The 24,509-nt window shown below is 37.8% G+C and overlaps 1 protein-coding gene across 1 annotated transcript in view; it reads right to left on the bottom strand.

The window, feature by feature from the left end:
* Window positions 1-24,132, bottom strand: part of LOC104281280 (centrosomal protein KIAA1731 homolog) — a 38,886-nt gene extending 14,754 nt beyond the window's left edge. Inside the window, 16 exon segments of the mRNA XM_009879226.1 lie at window positions 4,128-4,352; window positions 5,937-6,089; window positions 6,238-6,403; window positions 7,334-8,405; window positions 8,500-8,597; window positions 9,404-9,610; window positions 10,399-10,511; window positions 11,772-11,996; window positions 12,863-13,030; window positions 13,817-14,000; window positions 15,066-15,206; window positions 16,559-16,672; window positions 20,888-20,981; window positions 21,235-21,359; window positions 22,675-22,875; window positions 24,025-24,132. Coding sequence (XP_009877528.1) covers window positions 4,128-4,352; window positions 5,937-6,089; window positions 6,238-6,403; window positions 7,334-8,405; window positions 8,500-8,597; window positions 9,404-9,610; window positions 10,399-10,511; window positions 11,772-11,996; window positions 12,863-13,030; window positions 13,817-14,000; window positions 15,066-15,206; window positions 16,559-16,672; window positions 20,888-20,981; window positions 21,235-21,359; window positions 22,675-22,875; window positions 24,025-24,132 — 3,394 coding nt within the window.
* Window positions 24,133-24,509: the final 377 nt, after the last annotated feature.

Genomic DNA, 24,509 nt, shown 5'->3' with positions numbered 1-24,509 from the left:
GATCTCTCTCAATCAATATGAAACACTGAAACTCATTCCAGGAAGAGGCATAAAAAAAAAAATAATTTAAACTTTTCTATAGCTACTGTCATTCAGTACTCTTATAGGAGAAAATACAGGACACAGAAGAAAATAGCTCTAAGTTTAGATTAAAAGAGAATTGGAGCTATTCTTAATTCATTTATTCATTGTTACATTAAACGCTAACTACTGATCTCAAAATAAAGGGTAAAGAAGGTCTCAAATGACTTATCTTCCCTCCACACTCAAAAGTTCTCCAGAAACTTCTAGCAGGCTTGATCCTCATCATTTAAGACATTTTGATCAGTAACCAAACAAAGCTGTTGGCAACACAGTTTGCAAATAACCTGAGGAGCTGCAGAACGGTACAGGAATGCAGCAGCACTGCAACCTAAAACACTACCTCACCCTCCTGCAAAGCTGGGTCTGTTAAACAGCAGTGCGATACAGACAAAACGATAAATCTAAGAGCACAGAACACGGGTTTCTGATCCCTTTACTAGAAGTATGGGACAAAGGTCTTTGGGTTCAAAGGGAAGGTAAATTTTAAAGTTGGAGTAGGATACGGTGGCACCAAGTTCCTTGGCTGGATGTGGAAGCAGCACGACAGACTCTCCACACCCCGCAGAAGTCTGCTCTGCTTTGGAGCAGAAGATAGGAGACAGAGGATCCCAAAAACGCGCAAAGCCTTGCAGAAACTTGAAATGGCACGGAAACTGCCATCACATGATCTCCTGCTATTTAAATATCAGCGCACAGTACAAAAGATTTTGAAACTGAAAGAAAGTAATAACAAAAGGTAGTGGCTAGAAATGGCTGCCAGACATTCAGAAACTGGAAACAAACCATTCATTTTATAATCTGATCAAGAAAAATAAATGCTGGAACAAGCTACCAGAGAATTCTCCATTTTCTGATACCTCTACATTAAGATTAGATATTTTTCTGAAAGAAATGATTCTATTTTCCAAAGGATATTAGCGTGACAGGTAGTAATTTAGGATACATATGAGATGATATTCAAGCATATAATACTCTCTTGTATATAAATTCTATGGAGAGTTATGCTACAAATGTTTCATTACTATGCTGTAATAATCTGCATTGTTCTTGTAAAATTAATTCAAGGGGTGAAAAGTAGAAATTTCATGCTATAAACCGAATTATTTAATTAAAAATACAGCATGCTCATATCTCATGACTATTACATTGATATCCTTAAAAATATATATACGTGGTGACTCAGAATAGAGAGTATTTAATTTTCTTCTTCCTCCACAATAAGAGTCCAAAGTTCTTGTTCCTCACAGCTTGCCGACATCGACACAGACTTTCATGTTTTAACCTCCTGGCCACTACACTGTGACAAAAAACTTGTATTTAAAAACTGAGTCTGTAATATCCAGAAGGCGCTTTTTTTAACTCCCCAGCAGAAACTGTTGTAAAATAGAAGGGTGCAGTTTGAGAATCAAAAGATTGAACAACCAACCACTCACTGAAGACAATATAAAAACAAGAAATTAGTCCAAATGCAACCACGTGGATGTACAAAAAAAAAGTGGTACTCCCCACTGGTTTGCATTGGTGATGCATAAGACAATTTGTCACAATAATGAATTATGGACAAATACTTGGGATTACTAAAAGTAAATTGAAATCTTGGGTTAGTTTGCATCACACAAAAAATAACCACACTTAGAAGAACATCTCTGTACTGGGTAGCAATACATGAAGATAATCACACCTGGAACACTGCTCAAAGGGACAATTAAAACCGAAGACGAATTAAGAGTGACAAACCCGTTGATAGCTACTGGAGGAGGTGTACGTGTCGCATCTAGGCACTTCTTTCAGGCTCACTTCCCAAGGAAATCAGGTTCATGCCACCGAACTGCCTGTCCCATCTGTAGGGTTACTCTGCAGTTCCACATTAACAATTTGCCTTCTAGTGGCACCAAACTGGATTGGGAAGAATAAATATCGAGTGTTTGGAGTTCCTAACACATCTCATCATACACCTGTGGCACGCTGAGAGAGAGCGCCCCGAATCTTTGCCTCGCTGGTGGCACTTACTGCAACACCCCCTTAACAGCCCCCTGTCCTCTCCAGCTGCCACCCGGCAACTGCTCAGTTGGTGTGGCCCCAGGAACCACTCGGTACTGGGCACAGGGAATGACCCTCCCCGAAACGGCAGCAGTCCTTATGACTCGCTTTACATTCAGACATGTCTGCCTCTATATTTCAGAGGGTTATGTTTCTTCTTGTAATAACTGGAAGGAATGTAGCTAATTATAGAATTACAAAAAACCAACAAATTGCTTCTTACAAGGACAAGTCTCCTATCAAAAGACATTCACCTCTGTTGGTAAATCTGCTTGGATACTTGATTATCAAGCTTATCTTTTAAGACCACGTATAACTTTTATCTTTTTATCTTTAATGTTTTATTTCGAAAAAGCAGGTGAGCAGGCATTAATAGGATTTGTGCCCACTGAGTGGTTCTGTAGTCAGGAAAGCAATACAAATCACAAGCTGTAAGCCTTTACGTTATTTGACTGAAGGTAGAAGCCACCAAGAACACATCTTCAAAGAATAAGGTCAAAGATTGAATATACAAAGCACTCAAAGGCACCTTAAAATTTCCCATTCAGAAATTTGATATTTAACACAGACTGTAGACTTTCTTGCTGAAGACACTGCAGTAGTCACCCAAAGTACCAGGGAGTGTTTTGCAGCCATCAAATGACAAAGCTCCAGAGGAAAATCCTCTTAAATATACAATCACAGAAAGCTTTGCCTTCTCTTTTTTAAATAAATATAGATGTTCACATTAAGTTTTCTAATCCTCTTACATAGACCACTGCACTATTCATATATATTATTCACTAATGGAAAAAGATATTCTGTGATTTCATATTAACTTGTAAATGGATCACAGAATCACAGAATGATCCATGAATGGCTGATCTAGCAAAGCTTCTACAACTTAGAAAAATACAAGCCTTTTCTTCAAATATCACTAGAGAATTTTCTTTTCTAAGGATAATTTAAACTTAAATATAGGTATATTTCAAAAAGCATTCTGAGAACTAAAGGAAGCAGCTGAAAGAAAATGAGCTTATATGCACTCATTAAACCCAAATTCAATTCCTAGTAAATCCTGATTGAGTTGAAAGGGATGTCTTGACACAAACTAAACATTTCAATCTGCAGGAAATTTCAAGAGAAGCAAGTGCACAGTAACTGGAAGCACCAAAGCTTTTGAGTTCATGTTATTCCAAGCATGGACAGACAAGCTAAATTTGGATAGGCAAGCAAAACCAGTAAGAATTAAACACCTTGACATCCACTTGACATCCAATCTCTTGAAAAACTTCTTAGGAGCCCACTTTCTGCATTGCCCAAGACTAGTCTAAAAGCCAGTCAAGCTACCCATGACATGATTAGATTTCAACAATCTCTTAACAAAATTATTTTGAACATTCACAAACCACTTTATAGCCCAAAGGTTTTTTTTATTAACAAATTCATCTTAGTTTGATTTATGGAATCAGACGTTGCCACACACTATCCTCAAACGTGTGACCTCTAATAGAATCGCTTCACAGATGAACAGAAAAGATGAGAATTGATTCTAACATTATTGCACTATTTTTGTTTCTATCATAACTAAGGGCTGATTCTTTCAAAGTTGCTTCTTTGAGCTAAGGATAACATTTAGGCTTCTACTTTCGTTGTCTCAACTGTATTTTATGCCATTCTTTATACAGGATGTTCAGGTAGCACAGAAGAAATTTCTGTACAGACTGTTCTACAAGGTCCAGATACAAAGCTTGTGCCTTACATGAGCCTCTTGACTACCAGCCAAGTTTACTGCAGCGTGTGCTTCTGCGAGTAGAACGGCAACAGATCACCAACTCAAGAGGAAAACCCAGTCATTCTGAGACACATACTCATTGAAACACCCTTTTTTAGCCTGAAACAGTATTTCAGCAGCACTGCATGCTCTTTAACAAACCAGGCCATATGCTACACATAAACAGCAGTCAAGTTCTCAGTACTGAACAGCATTCACAGAATTCCTTGAAGCAAGAGGATTTCCTCACCTGAATCACATGAGTTTTCAGCCGTCAGCAGCAGCACCTCTCGTAACAATCTACTTGACTCTTTACTTTGCCTCGGACTTCCACCAGAGAGCTGTTGGTCACAGCTGGCTGTGCTGCAATGAAAGCTGCCTGCCTCAGGAAGGGCACGACGGTAACGTTTCGCATGCAAAAACTCCCCAATTGTTGAAATGGGAGAAGACCCTCCACCAACAGAACCTGTTTTGTCTGAAATTAAAGCATTCATCAACAGTTTAGGTATGGAAATGCAGTGTTTTGCATTCATAAAAGAAACATTAGGCTATATATGGTATTCTACAGAAACAATCTCAATTTGTACAGTGCCTCACCATTTTAATAAAGTTTGCCATATTAGGTCAGTAAAACCCTTCCATTACAAAGTCTACAGATTACACAGGTCATAGACGTCTCAAAAATAATAATCTTAACTCAACAAAAATATGACTTGAAAAAAGAAACAATCTAACAAATTCTTCCACATAGTGAATCCATCAAAGCTTTCAGTTATTTTTCTAAATCCAGAGGCAAGATAACTTCTCTGCTCTGGCTTAAAGATTTCTGTTCTCCCCAGTCTGCCCCACACAACAGCCCTTTTTGCCCACCCAACCCAACAGAAAAAAAGACAAAACAAACAAATAAAAAATACTCAAGTTAAACTTCTCACTACCTACCATGACCAAGGGTTAGATAATATAGGAGTAAATCATCTGTGGTTCATAATGGGATTGCATAGAAAATGAGTATTCCTAACTCTAGAACTCCATTGGATAATTTTTTTTGTAAGTATTTTGATTTTTTTTAGAAAATGAATATGTTTAAACACTAAGCCAAGTGCTTTTGAGAACATAAATATATTCTTCAATCAAAACCTTCACCAACAAAGCTTGCTGCCTAATCAAGACACCAGGTTGGCTCAGCCAGAATCATTCTGCATAACCTGATGTTGACTAGCACTAATCACTTTTTTTCATTAAAAAATGTCCCATATCAGCTCTTTCATTAATTTGCTCAAGATGAATGCCAGCCTGCCTAATAGGCCTGTAATTATTCAGATTGTTCTGCTTAGTCCTTTTAAAAACACTGGCACAGTATCAAAACTTTTATAAAATACACATTAAATATTAAGATATGAAGACACTTAAAAAGCATTAAATGTTTACATTTGGAAAAACATTGGTTTGTTGTACCTATTAATGTTCCTTACAGAGAATTACAAAGCATTGCATGCAGACTGTAACAAACATACTTAGAAAATAATACCTTTGTATAGTTGCTCTCTCAAATTTTTAGAGTGTTTTGTAACTTAAAAAAAAATAAAATAACCAAAAACCCAGAACTAGAAAGACAGTCTAAAAGTTTCTGTAGAAACTCAATACTAAGTCCTTATTTAAAAGATTTCACACTCACGTTCTTGATATGCTCAAAAGTTAAACCTTTAAACACTGCCCATCAACTCTGATGGTTCCCTTAATTCCTGGACAAGTGTCTATTAACAGAAGAATGAACAGGGTACTAAAGTCATGGAATTACAGGGACTCTTTCCTGGGTGAAATTTTGGCTTGATTATATTTTTCTAGACAGACACTTACAGGATAAGCTTTTCTCAACTCTAACTCACTTTGGTGGTATATAAATTATACCTTAAAAAAACCCAACAGCATCAACTGTTTATACAGCTTATGAACAAACACCTCAAAGACTCTTCAGAAAAGCTTAATTTCCTCCAATCTATATTTCTCAAGAACAGCAGCTTTTATTACATATTTTATATCTGTATATATGCACTTTTACCTGCAAAAGAAACGTTGCAACTCTTCGGTGTGTCTACCTCTGGTATAACACTAAGCTCATGTTGTTCCAAATCAAGCCCTAACTTGACTTTTGCCACAGGTGGTTTGGAAGATCTCCGTTTCTGTTCTCTGCATAGAACTGTCTCAGTTTGGTCTGTAAAATAAAACATTTCACATGTTGTGGTTATAAATATAAATATATAAATATCTATATTTTTATGTAAAATTTACTTAGAGAGATAGAAGAGAACTCCAGCTTCAAAAAGAGAAAAGTCACAAAGGAAAATACTACAGAGCCATACTAGTTTGTTCCACTGGACTGACGGATGGTGAAATCATATCAATCCCTTGAGCTTTCCTCCAGTCGCAATTCTCTTGCTGGTAGTTTCCTGAGACTTGGGCAAAGTCAATCCTGTTAATCCAGTCAGGCTTCTGTGCTATTTCTTCATTTGTGCAGACACGTCTTGCCTTAAAATGAGAGGGGAGGAAGGAACTGTATATAAGATTACTTTTAAACTCATTTATCAAACCTGCATTTTCTTGTGTGTAGATTCTAGGATGATGTTGAACAGTTTGAGAAACTAATTCAAAGCACGCAGGGCAGACTCGCTTAACTTACAAAAAGCATTTGGACATATAGGTATTTTATTTAGCTCTACAACCCTAATTTGCTAAAACATAATTACATGCCTTTTATAAGGCCTTGGTTGGATTAGATCAGAATTTTTAACAAGAGCACTTCCTGCAAAGTCTGCTTTTAGTTTTCAGCTCCTGAATTCAGGAAATTTAGCTGCTTGGAAACTGCAAAAGTTAAGAGACAGGGCCCATAGGCAACAGTTATTTTCCTAAGATCGCTTCTGTTTAAAAAAAAAGTGCAAAAGGAGCTTCTGTAGAAAATCCAATATTAACTGGGATTTTCCTTCTGTTACCTAGAAACAAGCAAAATTACAAGTCAAGAGTGCAGCTGTCAAATCCATTTACTAATGGGTACACATAAAAAGACAAACCTTTTTTAAAAAAATCTATTCAAATTGCTTACTTACGATATCCTTTGAGGCACTGCTCAAGTAATTTTAATACAAGAGCCTTATCACACCTAGAGTTGCATAACCATACCTGCAGATATCTCAGACAACAAAACTATTTAAACTGGCATTATGTCAGAGGGCAGGCACATAAGTTCATACTATTTCTGCTAGACTGAACAGAACGGCGCTCTTGGGGCTTACAGAAAAGAACTACTGATTACAAATCACAAGCCCTAATTAAAATTTTCATTACAGGAAATCACCTAGAACCATCAGCACTCCAAGGGATACTTTGCTAATTGGCAACATTCCCTCTCAAGTTTGATCACCTACTAGATGACTCGCTGTGCAATGCGTTCATAAAGCTCACCTGCTTGTTCAGAAGCTCTTTCAAAGCCTCTTGCTGCCTCTGCATCTGTTCCTTCAGTTTATCTTGCTCCTCCAAAAGTAGTTGTTCTTGGATTTTCTGCCTAGAAAGAAGAGCTTCTCTTCGTGCATCTAACTGCTCTTGCAATTCTTTCAAATACTTTTGCTGAGCTTGGATACTCTCCGATGTGGCCAACACTCTGTCCCTTAAATTCAGTATACCAGAATAATTTAATAAAGAAGCATCTCCTGGTTTCGATACCAAGAATTCCTCAATACCTCGGGCTTCAGATTCTTCATGAGATAAAGTCATGGGTTCAGAAAGACGGAGGGGTTGTTCGAGGCTTGTTTCAATGGTGCTCTCTGCAGATCCCTGCTGGTAAGCCAAAGGGCCAACTGATGCCATGTGAACTGTAGGAGACCCCTTTGTTGCTGGCATGAGAGGTGTCTTATGTGGAGGCTCTTCTCCAGTTTCTGTCTCTGTTTGATGGTTAGACACCTTCTGAGACAACTCTGTGAAGTGTGCTGTTTCTGAAGACTCAGAGAGATCTTCTGGAGGCAAAACAAATCTAACGTGTTGTACACGTGCTTCTGGTTGAGCTCTTACTGCAGCGACATCTTCCGTGACTAATCCCGATGTGAACTGGAACGGAGATGGTTCGCCAACGTGGTTATTGGAGGTTTCCAACACTCCCACTGGTTCCTGTGAAGGACAGCCACATGGCAAGTGAAACTCTCCATGCTTCAAGTTTGGAACTTGTAAAAACTGTGCGTGTCTGTCAGGATCCATGTTCTGCGTTTGCTCTTCAGGTTTCTGTGAAGATGTTTTTTCCAACGTAGGCAATGTTCCTGGAAACACAGGTAGTGACTGTGCATGAACTCCTTCAGGTGACTGGTATTGTCTCGGTTGCACTCCTTGCCTCTGCAGAAGTGGTTCTGAGACAGGCTTTAAATTAATTGCTTTTGTTTCCACAGAGTTCAGAGGCGTTGCAGAAGCAGACAAGTACCTTTGCTTCAATTTATTCTGATACTCCTGTAGATGCTTTCTGGCTTCTTCAACGGTCTGTTTGTGCAGCCTAAACAGAAGGAAAACATTAATTTCAATAATCAAAGCAATTCAAATTATTTTGAAACAGGCAACTCAGACTTTCCTTTCATAAAGCAGTTTACCTATTTTGCTGTAGAAGGCGTTGTTGATAACTACGGATCACCTGTAAATGGCTGTCTTCTCTAGGGCTCCTGGTTTCTGATACAGTAGCATTTCCAGTCTAATAAAAAAAATATTTTTAAGTGCATAGATACAAATAACCCCTGGAAAGTTATTAAAGCAACAACCTTAAGCTGTATGTTCTTTCTCCTAGGTTTACAGAAGCTGCTCTATACCACCGTTTGAAGTCAGTGAGATGTAAGCCTGAGGCACTGAAGCTAAAGCAGTTTCTGGAACAGATGGCCCAGAGCTACCATCTCTCTTGGCAAGCAGAGCACACACTGTCAAAGTCAATGGTGCTTACAGCAGCTTAGCTCAAAGAGGTAAACGCACCCAGTAGCGAACTCAGGGAGCAATGATTCAAGACAGCTGCATTTTCAAGGCAATCAGTTTTGGAGAAAAGTGCAGGTTGTGCAAATTATTCAAGCATTTTTTTTAAAAAGATTACTTTCCTTCAACATCCTCAATAAATTCCTTTCCTTTAAGTAGCTCTTTGAGATTTAGAAAGACAAGAAACCACAGAGGTGGGGAGGTTTCTCTTTTTTTTCTTCGTTCTCTAAGATTTCTTTTTCTTCTTAAACAAGGGTATGTGTACATGCAGAATCCCTGTATGACTCTAATCAGATTTTACTAACAGGTATTTTCAACAGACATGCCGTCCCTGGCACCATAATACAGTATTCAAAGTCCAGTGTTTCATGTGAAATGCAAGCTTCTACATTAGACAAAAGGAAGCTTTTATGAAGTTCTGATTAGCAGCCTATGAAATAAAAATTGTCTTGATTGATACAACTGGCAAAGGGTGCTCTTGATTTTTATAATAAGGATAATGAAAAAACTAAATCATCATTTTCTACAATTCTTCACCTCATGTTCCACTTCGCTCTGCCGATCTGTAGAAGGAACACTGTGGTGTTGTAGCAGCTGACCTTGTTCTTCCTCCTCTTTTTTGTTCTTAGCCTCCTCCAAGCAGGTTTGCATTTGTATCCTCAGAAAATCAGCCTCCAAATGTGCTCGCTCTGCTTCAATTTGTTTAAGCAAGGCCAGCTGTTCCTGTTTCTGTTGCTCTATTTGCTCCTTCTATGGAACAAAAAAAAAAAATACGGTGAATCTCCAGAACTGAACAACAAAGAAACCGAAAGACCCCTCAAACACATCACCACACACAAAACTTTGCAACAGAAATTTTATTGCTTGTGACAGGCAACCCCAAATTTTAAGAGGCCTTCAAAATACTTCCCAAGTTTACAAAAATGGTTTTGTTATACTGGCTAGAGATTTCTAATAGTCCCTGAATCCATTTACTCTTGCACTATTACCTGTTCTCAAATTAACAGAACGGATAAAACCAGAATCTAACCACTCAAGATACGTCACCATTTTCCAGAGACCGCTAAAGTCCTTTCCTTGAATCGAATTCAGAGAATCTACTTTGCATTTTATAGAGCTTTTCATTAAGAGTTCAATGCATTTAAATATTAAACTCAATGTTAATTATTATTTTCTAAATACAATACATGTAGCATTCCCATAGACACAAATTACTTTCTGCATTTGTTTCCTAGTTAATTAAAGAAAACTCCAAACAGCAAAATGCTCAAGGCTGGCATCCCTCACCTACAGCACTTGTTCCATTTCAAGAAACTTTTTTTCCCCACTATTCTAAATTTAAGCTGGAGCTTCATCATTTTCAAAAAGTTAATACACAGAGGATAAGGATAGAAAATGTTACAGTGGAAGTTTATTTGTTATAAGCATGTTAAAAAGTAACTGTAAAGGTGCCGTATAACCTGAAGCATTTTAAAGCCTTCTGTAAATCACTTTCTTTACACCATAACTGAGGTAGCAGTAAGTGCACACACACTTACCCACTTTTGTCTCTGCTCTTCCATTCTGATTTTAGCTGCTTGTTCTTGAGGATGGATTAGAACTGAATTTTCAGCTGCAACTGTCTTTTCCAACATTTTCACAGAGTCTAAAATACACATTATTTAACTGTAATTGCAGTCAGAAAGAGCATTGGATCTTCTTTACAGCTTGCTTTAGTTTCCCAATCTCTCCAAATAAAATGCATAAGCTGCTCTTGAAAAGATTACCATCTCCATCTCACTACTCTGCTTGACGTCACAAGCTTGAAAATGATTTTATTTTCTATTATTTAAGTCTTTAATCTTTATCATGGGTCTTTCTTGAATATACAGTAATGGTACATCTCCAGCAGGACTGAAAATTTCTTTTACCCAGATTACTTGGTAGCCTAACAGCAAGATCATCCCAAGGAATAAAAAAAAATCCACACATTAAACTCTTGGAACAAAGAAGGTCTAAAATTAGCACTCTCTGGGCAAATGATCTAACATCTGGCTACTGCACAAAAAGCAAGGCTTCATCCTGTGCTATCAGCTTCAAATAGCAGCACATTTTCCCCAGAGGCGTGTTCTCACTCATGCTGTTCTCTCCAGTCCCCAGGCATTATGCTGGTGTATCCATGTACACCACTGAACTAAATCAGTTGATCTTGTTAAAAAATAAAAGCACCCTATGAAAGCAAAAGGAAACAAACCAAACCTCAAACAAATGAAAACTAAAAACACAAATCCATCACGAAGTTGATGACTTTAACACTTCAGAAACCCTACTTAGCATACGATTTCACCAGCTTCAGCACTAGCACAGCCAAAAGGGCACAAAGGATAAAAATGGGAAGTAACCCCCAAATGATCTGGCTACCAAACAAAATGGAATGTCTAACTGCTATAAATTCCAGTTTTACAAAGAGGCTTTTCAAAATGGTGTCTAGAAGCATCAAAAAAAATCTCAAACAACCTACGAGTTCAGACCCATCAGGTCAGGCTTGTCTTGTTGGAATCTCTGAAGTGTCTGGCTTTTCCAGTTCAACTGATACAGAACTTCAATGCCTGGTTTTGCACTAGGAATTCTACTCTCGGAGGCAAACACCTATTAAAAGTATGGCAATGCCAAAGTGTGACAAGCTGGGTGACATTTAAAAGCTATTAAAGTATTTTGGATGTCTCTTCTCCACGAAAGAGCAAAAGCCTCTCCTATGTGTGATTTCAACAAATCAACAATGCACAAATACTGGAGAATTGTACTTTCCAGCAATATGACAAATGACCACCAGAAGCATCTCATTAAACAGTTTTGTTGCAGTCCACCCTTTAGAAGTCTTTTTGCTTCTACAAAACAAAATTTGATGCCAGTACATATTACATACCTTGGGCTTCACACACTGTATTTTTCTGTTGCTCACAGTTAAGTTCTAAATCACACAGTGGTCTCTCTCCACTAGCAATTGTGCCTGATTCAATAGTCTCAACTTCACTTTGAATCTCTTTCTCGCTTTTTGACGTCCACTCCTCTTTTTGGCTTCTGATTTTGTTCAGCAATTTCTTTAAGGCAAGTTTTGACTGAGGTTGGCGAGTTTTTGCTTCTACATGATCTATAAAAAGCATATACCGTTAAGAACCTGAGAATGAATACCTTTATATCATAATAACAAACAACAAAACCACCACAAACTTTTTTTTAATTGCTTACACAGTTGCACAAATAGCTCAGGTATATTAGCAAGTTTTAAAAGCTTAATATTTTCTCTTATCTGCAAGAGAGCAGCAGTAATTTCTCTCTGCATGCTCTAAAAGGAGGCCTAAGCTAGTTGTAGTGTTTCACAGTCAGACAACTCCCAGATTGTCCTGTTGCAGAAACAAGCAGTTACTACTCCCCCACCTGCCTCTCTGTTCCTGCCCCCTCTCCTTTTTACCAGTACTGGCGACACAACCTATTGCAGATCAAAAACCAGGTTGTGCCAGCAAAGGGATGTGGCAAGATGCTTGGCCAAGCAGCTACTCAGTCACAAACCTGGACATAAACAACATACAGTAAGTAGACTTTGTATGATGGTCAAAGCTTTAACTTTGAAATATTTCAAAACAGAAAATGAAAGATTTTTACATTCACATATCAGCATCATCCCATGATTTACACTAATTACACAGGAATAATTATGGCTACTAAGGGCGTAGTTTTTACAACAATCAAAAATTATTCTCAGTATACTAATGAACTGAGGTATATTAGAAAAAGAAGTCATATTTTCATTTTTAAATTCATAATCATTAGAGTATTATCATCTATGACAAGCAACCCACTTGAAAATGAAATATTTCACAGGCATTAAGGAATTTTAGTACTTAAATTAACTTTAGTGTTAAGTAAAGTGTCTTATTTGATGTATGATACTAAATCTCTTCTCTTGTACTAGAAAACCTAACAGTGTAAGTTAACTGTACAGTTTAAAAGCTTTACTTTCTGATTCACTGGGGACCTCCTCTTGTACCATCTGTTCTGATTCTTGCAGAGTATGACAAGCAGATTCCTGCTCCAAAGAGATATCAAGATCATTATCCTGACATCGATCAGAAGGGGCCGGCAAAGGCTGTGGCTCAAACCGCAAAATCAGGTCTCCTTTCATTTCTAATTAAAAGAGCACAACAACACAAAATGACCAATCGGAATAAAAACCAAACAACATTGCAAGACTACATTCACAATAAAAATCCCTAAAAAGTTCAAATACCAATAGCTTGTTGCACAAGGGATTTAATCCAACTTTTTTCTTCCCCCAAAAATGAAGATTAGATCATTAGCCATCTCTTAATTCAGAAATTCCACAGAGTTTTCCCCTAGAATATGCTATGTCTTTCAAAACAGACGTTTATGTGATAAAAGGCTCACCTTTACGCAAAAAGCAGCACAATTCCCTGCAGGAATATCCCAATACCTTCAGACTACAGATGGAGGGCCAGCTGGGAGGCAGAGCGAGCATCTAAAGCCGCTCACTGAGCGATCCACAGCACAGATCTGAGCATGTGCATGTGGAAGGTAACTGGAAGGCTACAGGGTCCACGATAAACTACTGGGTAGTCTGGGTGCCTCAGGCCTGTTACTGGGGGATCCACAGCATGAGAGCTGGGACGTCTACAACCAATCTCTGGAGGGCTCCACACCGTACATACAGATGTACATCCCACTAACAGGCCATCAGCCTGCTCAGAGCCGGCAACAGGCTGAGGCCATTCACGCAGTGCTGCGTTTTCGACGTTGGCCTGTGGAGCCTGTTGTGAACGCACAGAGAGCTGGGAAAGCGGCAGCTGGAGCAGCCCCTCGGAACGCAGAGGGTGGGGAGAGCGCGGCGTGTGCCCCAGCCTCTCCTCTACAGCGCTGCCAGATTCAGCAACCTCCACCCAGCAAAGGACTTACTCCTGTCCTCGCTGCACATATCTTCAAACGCAACCTCCAATTCTCTCTGCCATTCTTCTTTTATCTCCAAGCGTCTGTATGGGGGCACAAAAGGTTGAGGTGGCATCTGGGCTAGAATCTGCCCTCTGCGCAACCGATCCATATTCTGCATCTGCTCAAGCTCCTTCAGTAGCCTTTCCCTGTCCTTCAAGGATTTAAGAAGGGATAACAAATATTTAATGTTCCCATTCCAACAGCCATTTGTCAGGACTGATAAAATACATCCATTTGGTAACCATGATGTTTGTCTAATCCTTAATGCTTAAAGTTAATTTGATTCTGGAGAGATGGTGCTTCCTCAGGAGAGGGCTCTATCTGACCTTTAAACCTTTACACACAGGTGTCCTCAAAGGTACCCAGAAGACTTCATGGTAAATAACAGATCACGGTGTACACCTGGAGGCCAACTTTCTTCAACAGAATTGAATCTTCTTTTATAAAGTAAATGAATAGTTCCTTCAGGAAGTTATTTTTGTTAGTACATATTTCAGCAATTGCTACTTTTTAAGACGTGCACTAACTGCTCCTGGCACGCTACCGTTACATATGGAAACTATTTAAAAAAAGCTTTTTTGGAAGTCTGGTTGTTGGGGTTTTTTTTCTGCTGACCTATGGAGCATCAGTAATATTTCCTCAGTTCCCCGTCTTAGTTAGGTTACCAGTTCAGGGCCAATCATATCTCAATTAAGTATCAGAAAGCTTTTGCTATTTCTAGCCTCCAAAAATACTTGAAGGTAAGAGACAATGAAATGAGTTTCAGAGCATAGGCTCTTTGTACCTAGAGGTTTCTCAATAGTTCAGTTTCTACATCTTAAAGGAAAGAATTTCAGTATTTCCAGACTTACACACTAACAGAACCTCAGTCTTTTACTGAAAACTTTTGAGTTTTTACTTAACAAAAAAATAAAAATAAACTTTGCTTTCTTAATAATAAACTACTTTTTGAGCTTATCACCTATTTAGCTTGTCTTGATTATTACCAATTGGTTAACAGCTGGCCAAACACTAAGCTAACAAAAATTAAAGGATGTTCTTTCATTCTCCCTCCTTTCAGATAAAATAAGCAAACTGGTGTTTTCTAAACAAATTCTGAAAAATCCATTTAGTCCATCGATTTTCCTCCTCTAACTACAATTCCTTTACTAATCATCTACCTAAAACTTAACACTGGTCATTTGGATACTAGAACAGCCACAACCACTTAGCCTACCTGGGCCAAATGGACCTTCTTCAAAGCGTGACTTCCTCTGAGTTGTGCCTTTTCAAGCTGCTCTCTTCTCTCCCTCTCTGCCTCTCTGTGCCGTTCCTCCAAACGTTTCCCTTCTTCCGCAGCAGCTAACCGAGCATCTGGCTGGCAGTCAATCAATAGTTTAGTCCAGGAAATTCTTTGCAGTAGTTTAAACCATACGTAACAATAAATAAATAAATAAACAATTCTGCAGCAAGAGCGCTTTAAAGAAGACATACGATGCCACTCGAACACCCTTGAAGGTTTATTACATGTTCCAGAAGTGTAAGTGGCAAAGTGTTCAAGTTTCAAGCTGTACTAAATAATTTGTATGATTTATTTGTTATAGCAGAGTGGCTCCACAGAGTGTTTATCAATATGATGATAGGCATTTTAAATATATAATACAAGGTAAAATGAATAATACAGTCAATATTAGAGATTGACTACTTCTGTCCTCATGGTTTTCTTTTAAACAAGGCAAGCGGGAAATACAAATCCAGAGCATTTTCATTCTCATTTGGGAAAACAGAAACAATCATCAATTTTTATACAAGAAAAAAACTTACTAAAACATGAAAATTAAAAAACCCTTAGGCAAAAAAAATTATTGCATAAGTAAGGCTATGAAGATTAATATCTTGGAATTTTCCATGACAAAGCTGAGCAAACTACAGTATCTCCTCTAATTGTTTAGACCTGGTCCTTCAAATGTTAAGAAAACCTAAAACTTCATGAATGTACTGAAGAAAATCTTCACAGAAACAAATAACATTTTCTATTCTAAAAGAGGCTGACCCAGAACAGGAACTCAGATTGTGATCTCACATCACCAATAAACGAAACTGTTGTCTAGTTCACTTTTTAGTAATGTTACCTTAATTCAAAAATCACCTCTAAAAACTAAGCTCTTGCTCCCTCTCTCACTTTTTGCAGTCCTTCCCTTCTGATCTGACTTCAGCCTTTGTCTGAGCGTTACTGCAGACTGGAGTAAACTTGGCCATTTGGCAAAAATCTACTCATCATTCCTTCTCCCAAATTAGACTTGTGCCATTTCAGCAAGTTCAAACTGTTGACTACAAGAACAGATGAACATAAATACCAGGCAAAGACGGGCAGTACGTAGCTATAAAGAAAAGAAGGAAAAAAAGCAAGGCAACTACAACTATTAGTTTAGTGTAAGCAACAAAGCAGAAGATTTGGGTGTCCTACTGTTACATCAGTCTTGTGAACTCACCTCACAGAGACCTGTTCATGTGCTACTCTCAGGTGTGATCCTGCAAGCGACTGAGCATGTAACAGGCCTTACAAGTTTCCACTATGATTCTGACTAGTAAGTTGTGCAATGGCTGCTTTATACAAGTTCATATTCTTAAGAATGTTCCAGAAAACTGAACTGCTGATATCCAAGTACTGTACAGAATATAAATAAAGATATATGGAAACATATATCACAAAGACTTGGAGTTAATCACCTGCTCTCCATCTACTTCCTTGTCCACGTAAGGCTCAAAAACGTGGTAACGCGTAACAGAGAAGTTGTCAGCGCTATAGGTCTTCACTGCAGGAGTCTTCTTCACTTCAAAATTCTAGGAAGAGAAGCGCAAGTACAACTGTGTCAGAGAACAGTATCTCTAGCAAAGAAGCAAGTCAGAACATAGGTGATCTGTACACTTCAATTAGTACTCTGAGAAAGCCACCCCTCCAAATTCTCTCCTGAAAATATCGCTGTTTAAAACTTTACACACATTTAATAATCAATAAATTGCATCAGCACAAGGCAGATCGAGAGGACTTAACAAGTGACAGGATCTAACAGCCTAAGGCAAACTCCTCGAGACAAACTGACAATCAGAGCTCTGCCTTCATGTTTCAAAAGCAATGTCTTAATGTAAAAACACTTGAGTTTAATGAACTATTATAACAGCTCTCACACTCACCTCAAAGCAGGGCAACCATAGATCCACAATATAACTATACCTAACTGTAAAATAACACTCCTCAAATATAGACTTTCTTAAAGAGACTCAGAACCATTATTTCCAACTTAGTAGTTGAGCAAAGACGATTTGCCATAACATTCCTGAAAAGCGTCTATTCATACAATACAAAATAATAGATTTTTTTACAAGTTTTGAATACACTACCGCATTTCAACTCTTGTCGAAAAGTCTGAACACCGAGCAAACAGATGCTCCCTCTTCTTTGTCTCAGTCTGATGTTCTTGGTAGTGAGGGTGCCAGGTTAGGTTAACTCAGTATCCTGTAGGACCTGCCTTTGTACCTCTAGCATCTCCTCCATTAATTTTCTCTCAGCTTCCTCCTCCCTAGACTTTCTCCTAAGAAAGGATTCTTATCCACACTAACTGAAAAAGTAAGTTTCATAGCACAAGCAGTGTAGAAGCGTATACACAACGAGCAGCATTAAATCGCAGGAATATCTTAAACTTTATGTAAGATGAGGCATACAACATTTCAGTACTGATCATCTCTTGCTATTGTATAAAGAGTGTAGAAAGTAAAGCTTTTACATTAAAATCCTATAATATGCAACTAGTTTTAGCCTTACTGATAGAACTTCAACAGCCTGAGGTTTATAAGCAAATGCATGCTATTCTAGTAGGAAGAAAAAAAAAAAGGTATGTACACATAAAAGCACACCGTCAAGAATTTCACTTTTATTTGCAAATAATGCTGTTTAAAAAATTGCTACCTTTTCAAATCACTAAATCACAGTAATCTTAACACATCAACATCAACTGAAACACTTACAGATACTGACTACAGCTCTGAAAACAGACAAGTCCCATACCTAAACTTCATTAGCCAGGTCATAGACTGCTTGATTTATACTGTTACTTTCAGAACGTATAATTAAACCCCAGTCTTCTGAATTATTTTTTAAAAATTTAGAACTAAAATCGGCAATTAATAATTACACTCAGTCAACCAAATCCCAGAATTTTATTCAAAAGCTGTGAAGATGTGAGAAGCACATTGGAGGCTGCAACTTTCCAATTAACGTCAAAAACAACACAGGTCAAAAAATATAATGCTTGTAACATTACTACACCTCACGGGGGAACCACTGCAGTTAAGAATTTTCTGTACTTCCATCAATAGGTTTGTTACCACCCACTCTACTCAAGAAGAGTATGGTGACAATTTTAGGTTTTATTTCCATTACATGAAAATCTTATATAATAAAAAAAGTTCATAAGTACTCTGTGACACTTATCAGTAAAATGATGCTGACTTTGTAACTTCAGTTAAGTAACTTAACACCGGATCTAACTAAATAAGGCCTCAATTACCAACAGCCATCCTTCTGAGAATTAAACCTAATTATGACAATATATTTGGAATAAAAACACTCCTTTTTTAGCTGGATAAAGTAACAACAATGGGAGCATCTTCAGAAAATTTTTCTTATATTCTAAATAAGCCTGCAGTGAAGAGCACTGCTCTAGCTCCACTTTAAGAAATTTCATTCAATTGTTACTGAACAGAGCTCAGATTATGATTACGGTTATGTTCAATAAGCGCTTTATCTATTATTATTCAATAAGCATGCTTATACAGATGATCTTGTAATTTGCCATAATTCACAGGATTTAGAGTAAAATGAAATAATTCACATTCAGTGCCTTTTGAGTAACACACTTGCAAGACAAAGCTCCAGATTTTCACTCCCGCTGAAATAGACAGTTAACATCTTTTCTGTTTTTCCTCTGGACAGAACTCGGAGTAAGCCTCTACTAATTTCTGATCTTTCAATTACTTCGCATTTACCCCACGCGGTACATGGCATCCCATTTACTCTTCCAAGAAAAATAACTTTATTCTTCAGTATGCGCCCTCCCATCAACACAGGTCTACGACCAAAGGATTAAAATCCATACAGAGAGGAGAACTAGGCAGAAGGCTCAGTCCGCTAGGCTTTACATGGATCAAACCGACGCGCTGTGCTGTATTCAAACAACGCAACGCAATCTCTTTCCTCAGCAAAAATCCAACATGTCTGCAGAACTGTTGATTAAATTTGCCATTCTCGGAGCATCAACTTCTTAAAAAAGACAAAACCCACGTATTGTAGAAAATCTGTTTGCGAAAGCTGCTAAAACCAGCTAAAAACCATATTTGCTGAAAAGGTGAGTAAAGGACATTTGGTAATGGGTGGAAATGCACTAAATTGTGGAAGTTCAGGAAAGGAAGTTGTGATTCTGCAATACTTGAACAGGGGACTGATGGAGACCTGTCATCCAACACAATCACAAATGCAATTATGGTACCAGAAACTGGGGAAACCTGAACAAAGTCTTCTTGCTTGCCCCAGTGAAAAAGACTAAAGAATGACACGGAACTTCTGTCTGTGTAAAATGGAAAGAGATGAGCTTGTTAGCACATACTCTGTCCTTATAGCTGTTTTATCATCTACAAATACACATGTTAACCACAGCTGACTTTCGGTCACCAATGAGAAACTTGTTTGTTGCTTCTTTTACTAGAAAGCAACATTAAAATACATGCTAAACTCTGAAAGTTTCTAGAAAGCAATGCTGCAGCATCTCTTGTTTTTCCAACACCACTAAACTGAGCAACACAAGCATCTGAAAACCAGGAGGTAAAGAATCAAAGTTTTAACTGATCCAGCCTTCATCTGCTCTACAGGAGATACACTAGGAACAGGTTCTGTGGAACAACAGAGAGAATAGCAGCCTGAAAGTGTCTGAATTGACCTGAACTGCACCATATGGGACCTTAGTCCCTCTGTTCTAAATTCCAATACTTCACCAGAAGTAACCCCAAACTTGACCACTCCCTTATGACACTTGCTTTAATCCTCACTCATATCCAATTTCCACAGTAAAAAACCTCTTGGGCAGCTGGTGAGGAGACCTGCAGAGAAGCACACAGTGACGGATACAAACAGAAATATCACTCAGCAAACTGCGAGGGTCAAACCTCACCCAGTGTTTCCAGATACATCAGTACCAAACCCTCATCATCCAACACACTAATGAAGTTCCCTTAAATTAAATTTACTGAAGGTTAACTCCAGATTGAAAAATGTACATAATGTTCTTCCTGCAGTTCAGATCTGCAATCCTGCAATAACTTCTGTATCTCTGTGGAATGTCTCTGAAATCAAAGAAGCAAGAAGGAGGTAAAGAGTCATCCCCTAAAAGGGTACAGCATAGAATTAAAAATAGGATTTTAATCTACTTTTCTCCCCAACAACCTCAGGTACTGGTTTCCTATCAAAATTAAACAGCTTACCCTACATTTAGTACTCCCTACAAGAAACAAAGAAATTGAAGGAAGGGAAAAAAAACAACAACAAACCAAAACAAAAAAAACCCCATAGGTAAAAGTTAGAACTATCTTTATTACAGAACTAAACAAAGTGCTCCTACTGCATCTTTACGGCAGAAGGCTGAGGTGGTGCGTACATGCTGAAAAAAAAAGATCATTGCAGAGTTTAATACCACTGTGGCTATCAAATGAAGATGACACTGTGAAATAGTTTAAAAGATATACTATCCACAAAAATAAGAATTCAGATGACAAGAAATACCATCCACACATAACAAGAGATCAGAAATAAACAAATACCAAGGCTTATTACTAAGAAGTTTGCTAAAACAGAATTAATTAAACTTCTTGACTTTTGCTGAACCACTCTCCTTATGGTATGCAAACAGCAGCTTAAAATACCTGTTGTGATGAGTGAGACCAATAAATAAATCGTTATGTTATATGGTTCCCTAAAACTGTGATCACCATCACATCACGGATACATACCTCGAGAGGTCGTGGCGGAGGAGGCGGCAGGCTCGCAACTTTGGCTGCTCTTTGTCTTTCCACCTCCAGAGCATGTTTACGTGCGTTTGTTCGTCTTGGGGAAAACAAAAAACCAAAACAAATGAGATAAAAAGAACAGGCTATAAGGCCTGCTCGTATATATGACATTTTTGTCTCGGTTTTAAAACTACAGTTCTTACCAAATTCCACAAGAATTCTATCTCTAACCCATAATATTCCAAGAATAAAAAAAGCTGAAAGAAAGACGCATCAAGATTTCTGCCCTTCACCTCGTGACATTGTAAAATGCATTCCATGCTTAATAAAACTGGGTAACTATTGCATACCGGGCTTGCTCACGAAGTAATTTTTCTTTTTGGCACTTCTGCTCTTTCAGGGCTTTCCTATGTCTCATCTCTGCTCTTTGTTTCCTTTCCTCTGCTTGCTTTGCCAAAGCTTCTAAGTCAGGTTCCTTAACAATAAAAAATTGTGAGTACTTAACACAGGCTTTTACTCCTCATTGTACTATCAGTGTGATATTTTAGATTAAGTAAAGCTGATAAGAATCACAAGTTCAAAATTACTTTTTTTGTATTAGAGTAAAAATACTTTAAATAATAACTTATTTTCTGCCATTTTCTTTATTCTCTTCACATCTACAGCCAGCAGCAGCAAATTTGCCACACTCCTCAGCCAATGTAACCAAATATTGATGTGGAAACCTCAGCTTCTCTCTGCTTCTCTTTGATGAAGAGAGTAATATAAATACACTTAGACATTTCAACAAAAAATAAAATACACACAGAAAGCACGTTACTACCTTTCCATCACTAACTACAATATATATCAACAGTAACACTTCTTTATGATTAGTTCTCTGTTCCCGTGGCATTGGTACCCCAGTTTTTCACAAACTCATCCACCCTAGCATCAGACAGGAATCACACAGAATCACAGAATGTCAGGGGTTGGAAGGGACCTCAAAAGATCATCTAGTCCAGCTCCTAAGGACTTTACAAAGAAGCTGATTTAGACATACTGAGATATGGAAAAGTACAATGGTATTTTTCACTTCGGTTAAAAAGCCTCATTAATTCAGGAAATAAACTAGTCTGTAAAATTCATGCGATGTAAAATTCACCGCTGACTTCTATAAACCTGGTCCAGAGTCAACTCTCTTGAAAATTTCTATGCAACAATCTCAATGATCTCTCAAAGAGAGCCTACATGTTACAACATTTTAAAAGAAAATGAAGATAGTTTCTAGAGGCAGAATTAAGACATGACAGCAGTTTGCAGTCTAGGCAAAGGCCTCTGAAGCCCTTACCTAGACTTTCCATGTCACTTGAGCACTGCAGGAAAAAAAAAAAGGGGGTGTATTTTCTTAACCATACAAAAGATACCGTTACATGGTAGACAAAAAGTCACTATGTTATTGGCACACTTGAGACAGTAATTTTCACCATATGCAATTTAGTCAGGTACAAATATACAGGAACTGTGTACAATCTAACATAAAGAAAATAACTTTAAAGAGTCAGCACAGCAAAAGCCTCAGCAGATGGGCCTGCAAGACCATTTAATCCTGGTCTTGTGGAAAACAGTACATCCTAAGAAGTTTCCATTTTAGAAACCTGCCATTTCAGGTATTAGGACTGTAAGATCAATTAAAAAACACCCCAAAACCTGAAGAGCAAAGAGCAAGATATAAAAAACCCAAAGAAAACCTTGGTATTTCTAGAACATCAAGAATTTCTCTGAGATTAACATTAAGCTCTTATACTTACATTCTCCTTGGCTTGTCGGTGGCCCTCACCAATCGCTCTTAAGCTTGACAAATACAGTTTTTCTAAGGCTTTCATCTTTTCATCCTGTGCTTTCTGCCATTCAGCTCTCAGTGCCTCCTCTAACTGATGTAGTTGTTCTTCTCTTCTCTGCTTTACCTTCTGTCTTATCTGCAAGGCGATATACTTCTGTTGCTCCCTAACCTGTAGAAATAGCATTTATGTTGTCAACAACTTCAAAAAGCACAATTTATTTTTTTAGCAGGTCTTTCCACAGCATACCCAACCCAATTCAGCCTTCCATCTTATCTACTATTCCATTAACAATCTGTCCAGAAAACACTTTAAAAGCTGTTACCTTTTTTCCAAAATTGCTGTATTAAATAATACTTAATTCAAGTTAAATGTGTCACTTAAAGTCCAAAGAGCAACATGCAACTAACAAAATGCAAAAACTACTTGTAATATCCTTCCCTCCAAAAATACAACACAATAAAATTATTAAAGGCTCCTATTACGATGCAACATGGTTTAAAGAAAATCAGCAAATTAAAGTCTGCTTACTTAGTTTTTGTTTTTCACTTCATCAGTAAAGTTCCCTTTGCTAAAGCGAAAAACATACTAAAAAAAAAAAAGAGGCCCAAGGCGAAGAGAAGATTAGTACGTAGGAAATGTCTTGAAGCTATGTGTTTTTTGAAGATGGGAAAGACCTGAAGAGCTTGTGTAGGACAAAGTAGAGGAAGGTTAAGAAAAGAGCAGGAAGAGAACTGGAGAAATAGCCCCACGGTCTAACAGCAGGACAGAAATGGAACAAAAATGATGTGATCAACAAACCTGTTCTGAAAAACATAAAGGGACTCTGCTCAGACATTCTAAAAGGAGCAGTGCTTAAAGCATTTAGAGCTACAGCGTACTGCAGTAATTCAGGTTATCTAGTGGAAAGCTGTGAAGTTCTGTGATACCAGCAGTTGTCTTATTTATTCTGCACTGTGAAAACACTTGAAGCACCGTAAGCACTAGGAATCCTTACACAAACGACACACCAGCAGAAGAGATGACTGCACGCTCACGTCTAAATAAAAATGGAAGATACCAGGAAACTGGCAGGGAAGAAGAGATTCTGGAACAGATGCCAAAGTCAATCTAATAAACAGAAGGTATCATAAGCAAAATACACACTTAATAGTAAATAAACACAAGAAAAGGCAAATAATTCACTAACTAAATAGAAACCTAATATACAATATTATGACCTTGAAATTCAGTTTACATTAAATATTTTTTCAGTTAATTTTCCTGAATTACTTGTTACATCATTGAGTTAAATATAAATGTGCAAAAATATGGACATACTTGCTGTAGCCTCAGTTTTCTTCTTCTTTCATATTCTTCTTTCAGCAGCATGGTTTCCTCATTAGGACTAAGCCTCAATTTCCCAGCTTTTGCAACTTTCCTCTTCATATTTGGAAATACCAAACAATCACCTTCTAGGAGAACACAGTGGAAAAACAGAAATTGTACATCAATTATACAGGTAAACCACCTATAAAAAACATGTATCGCCAAAATTCTACAAATCATGTCTGTTCCAGTTGTATTCAACAACACTGACACTGCCTTTGTCATGGTCATAAAATACATCTCTTGGAAACTATGATAGTATGTAGCAAACTCTACCACAGTATTACTTCAAATTCTACACTGTGGACTAGACGAGCACATCTTAAAGTGAACAGCCAACACCATTCCACCTTTGGGAATCAAAAACAAATAAACTACTGAAAAGCACACCACACAGTAAAGTAGGCTGGTCACTTCAGTGATTTGTACTAAAATAT

Source organism: Apaloderma vittatum, unplaced genomic scaffold (genome assembly GCF_000703405.1).
Source record: "Apaloderma vittatum isolate BGI_N311 unplaced genomic scaffold, ASM70340v1 scaffold3592, whole genome shotgun sequence".
NCBI classification, from domain to species: domain Eukaryota; kingdom Metazoa; phylum Chordata; class Aves; order Trogoniformes; family Trogonidae; genus Apaloderma; species Apaloderma vittatum.
Note: the sequence above shows the minus strand (reverse complement) of the source record. Positions and strands in the feature narration are given on the sequence as shown.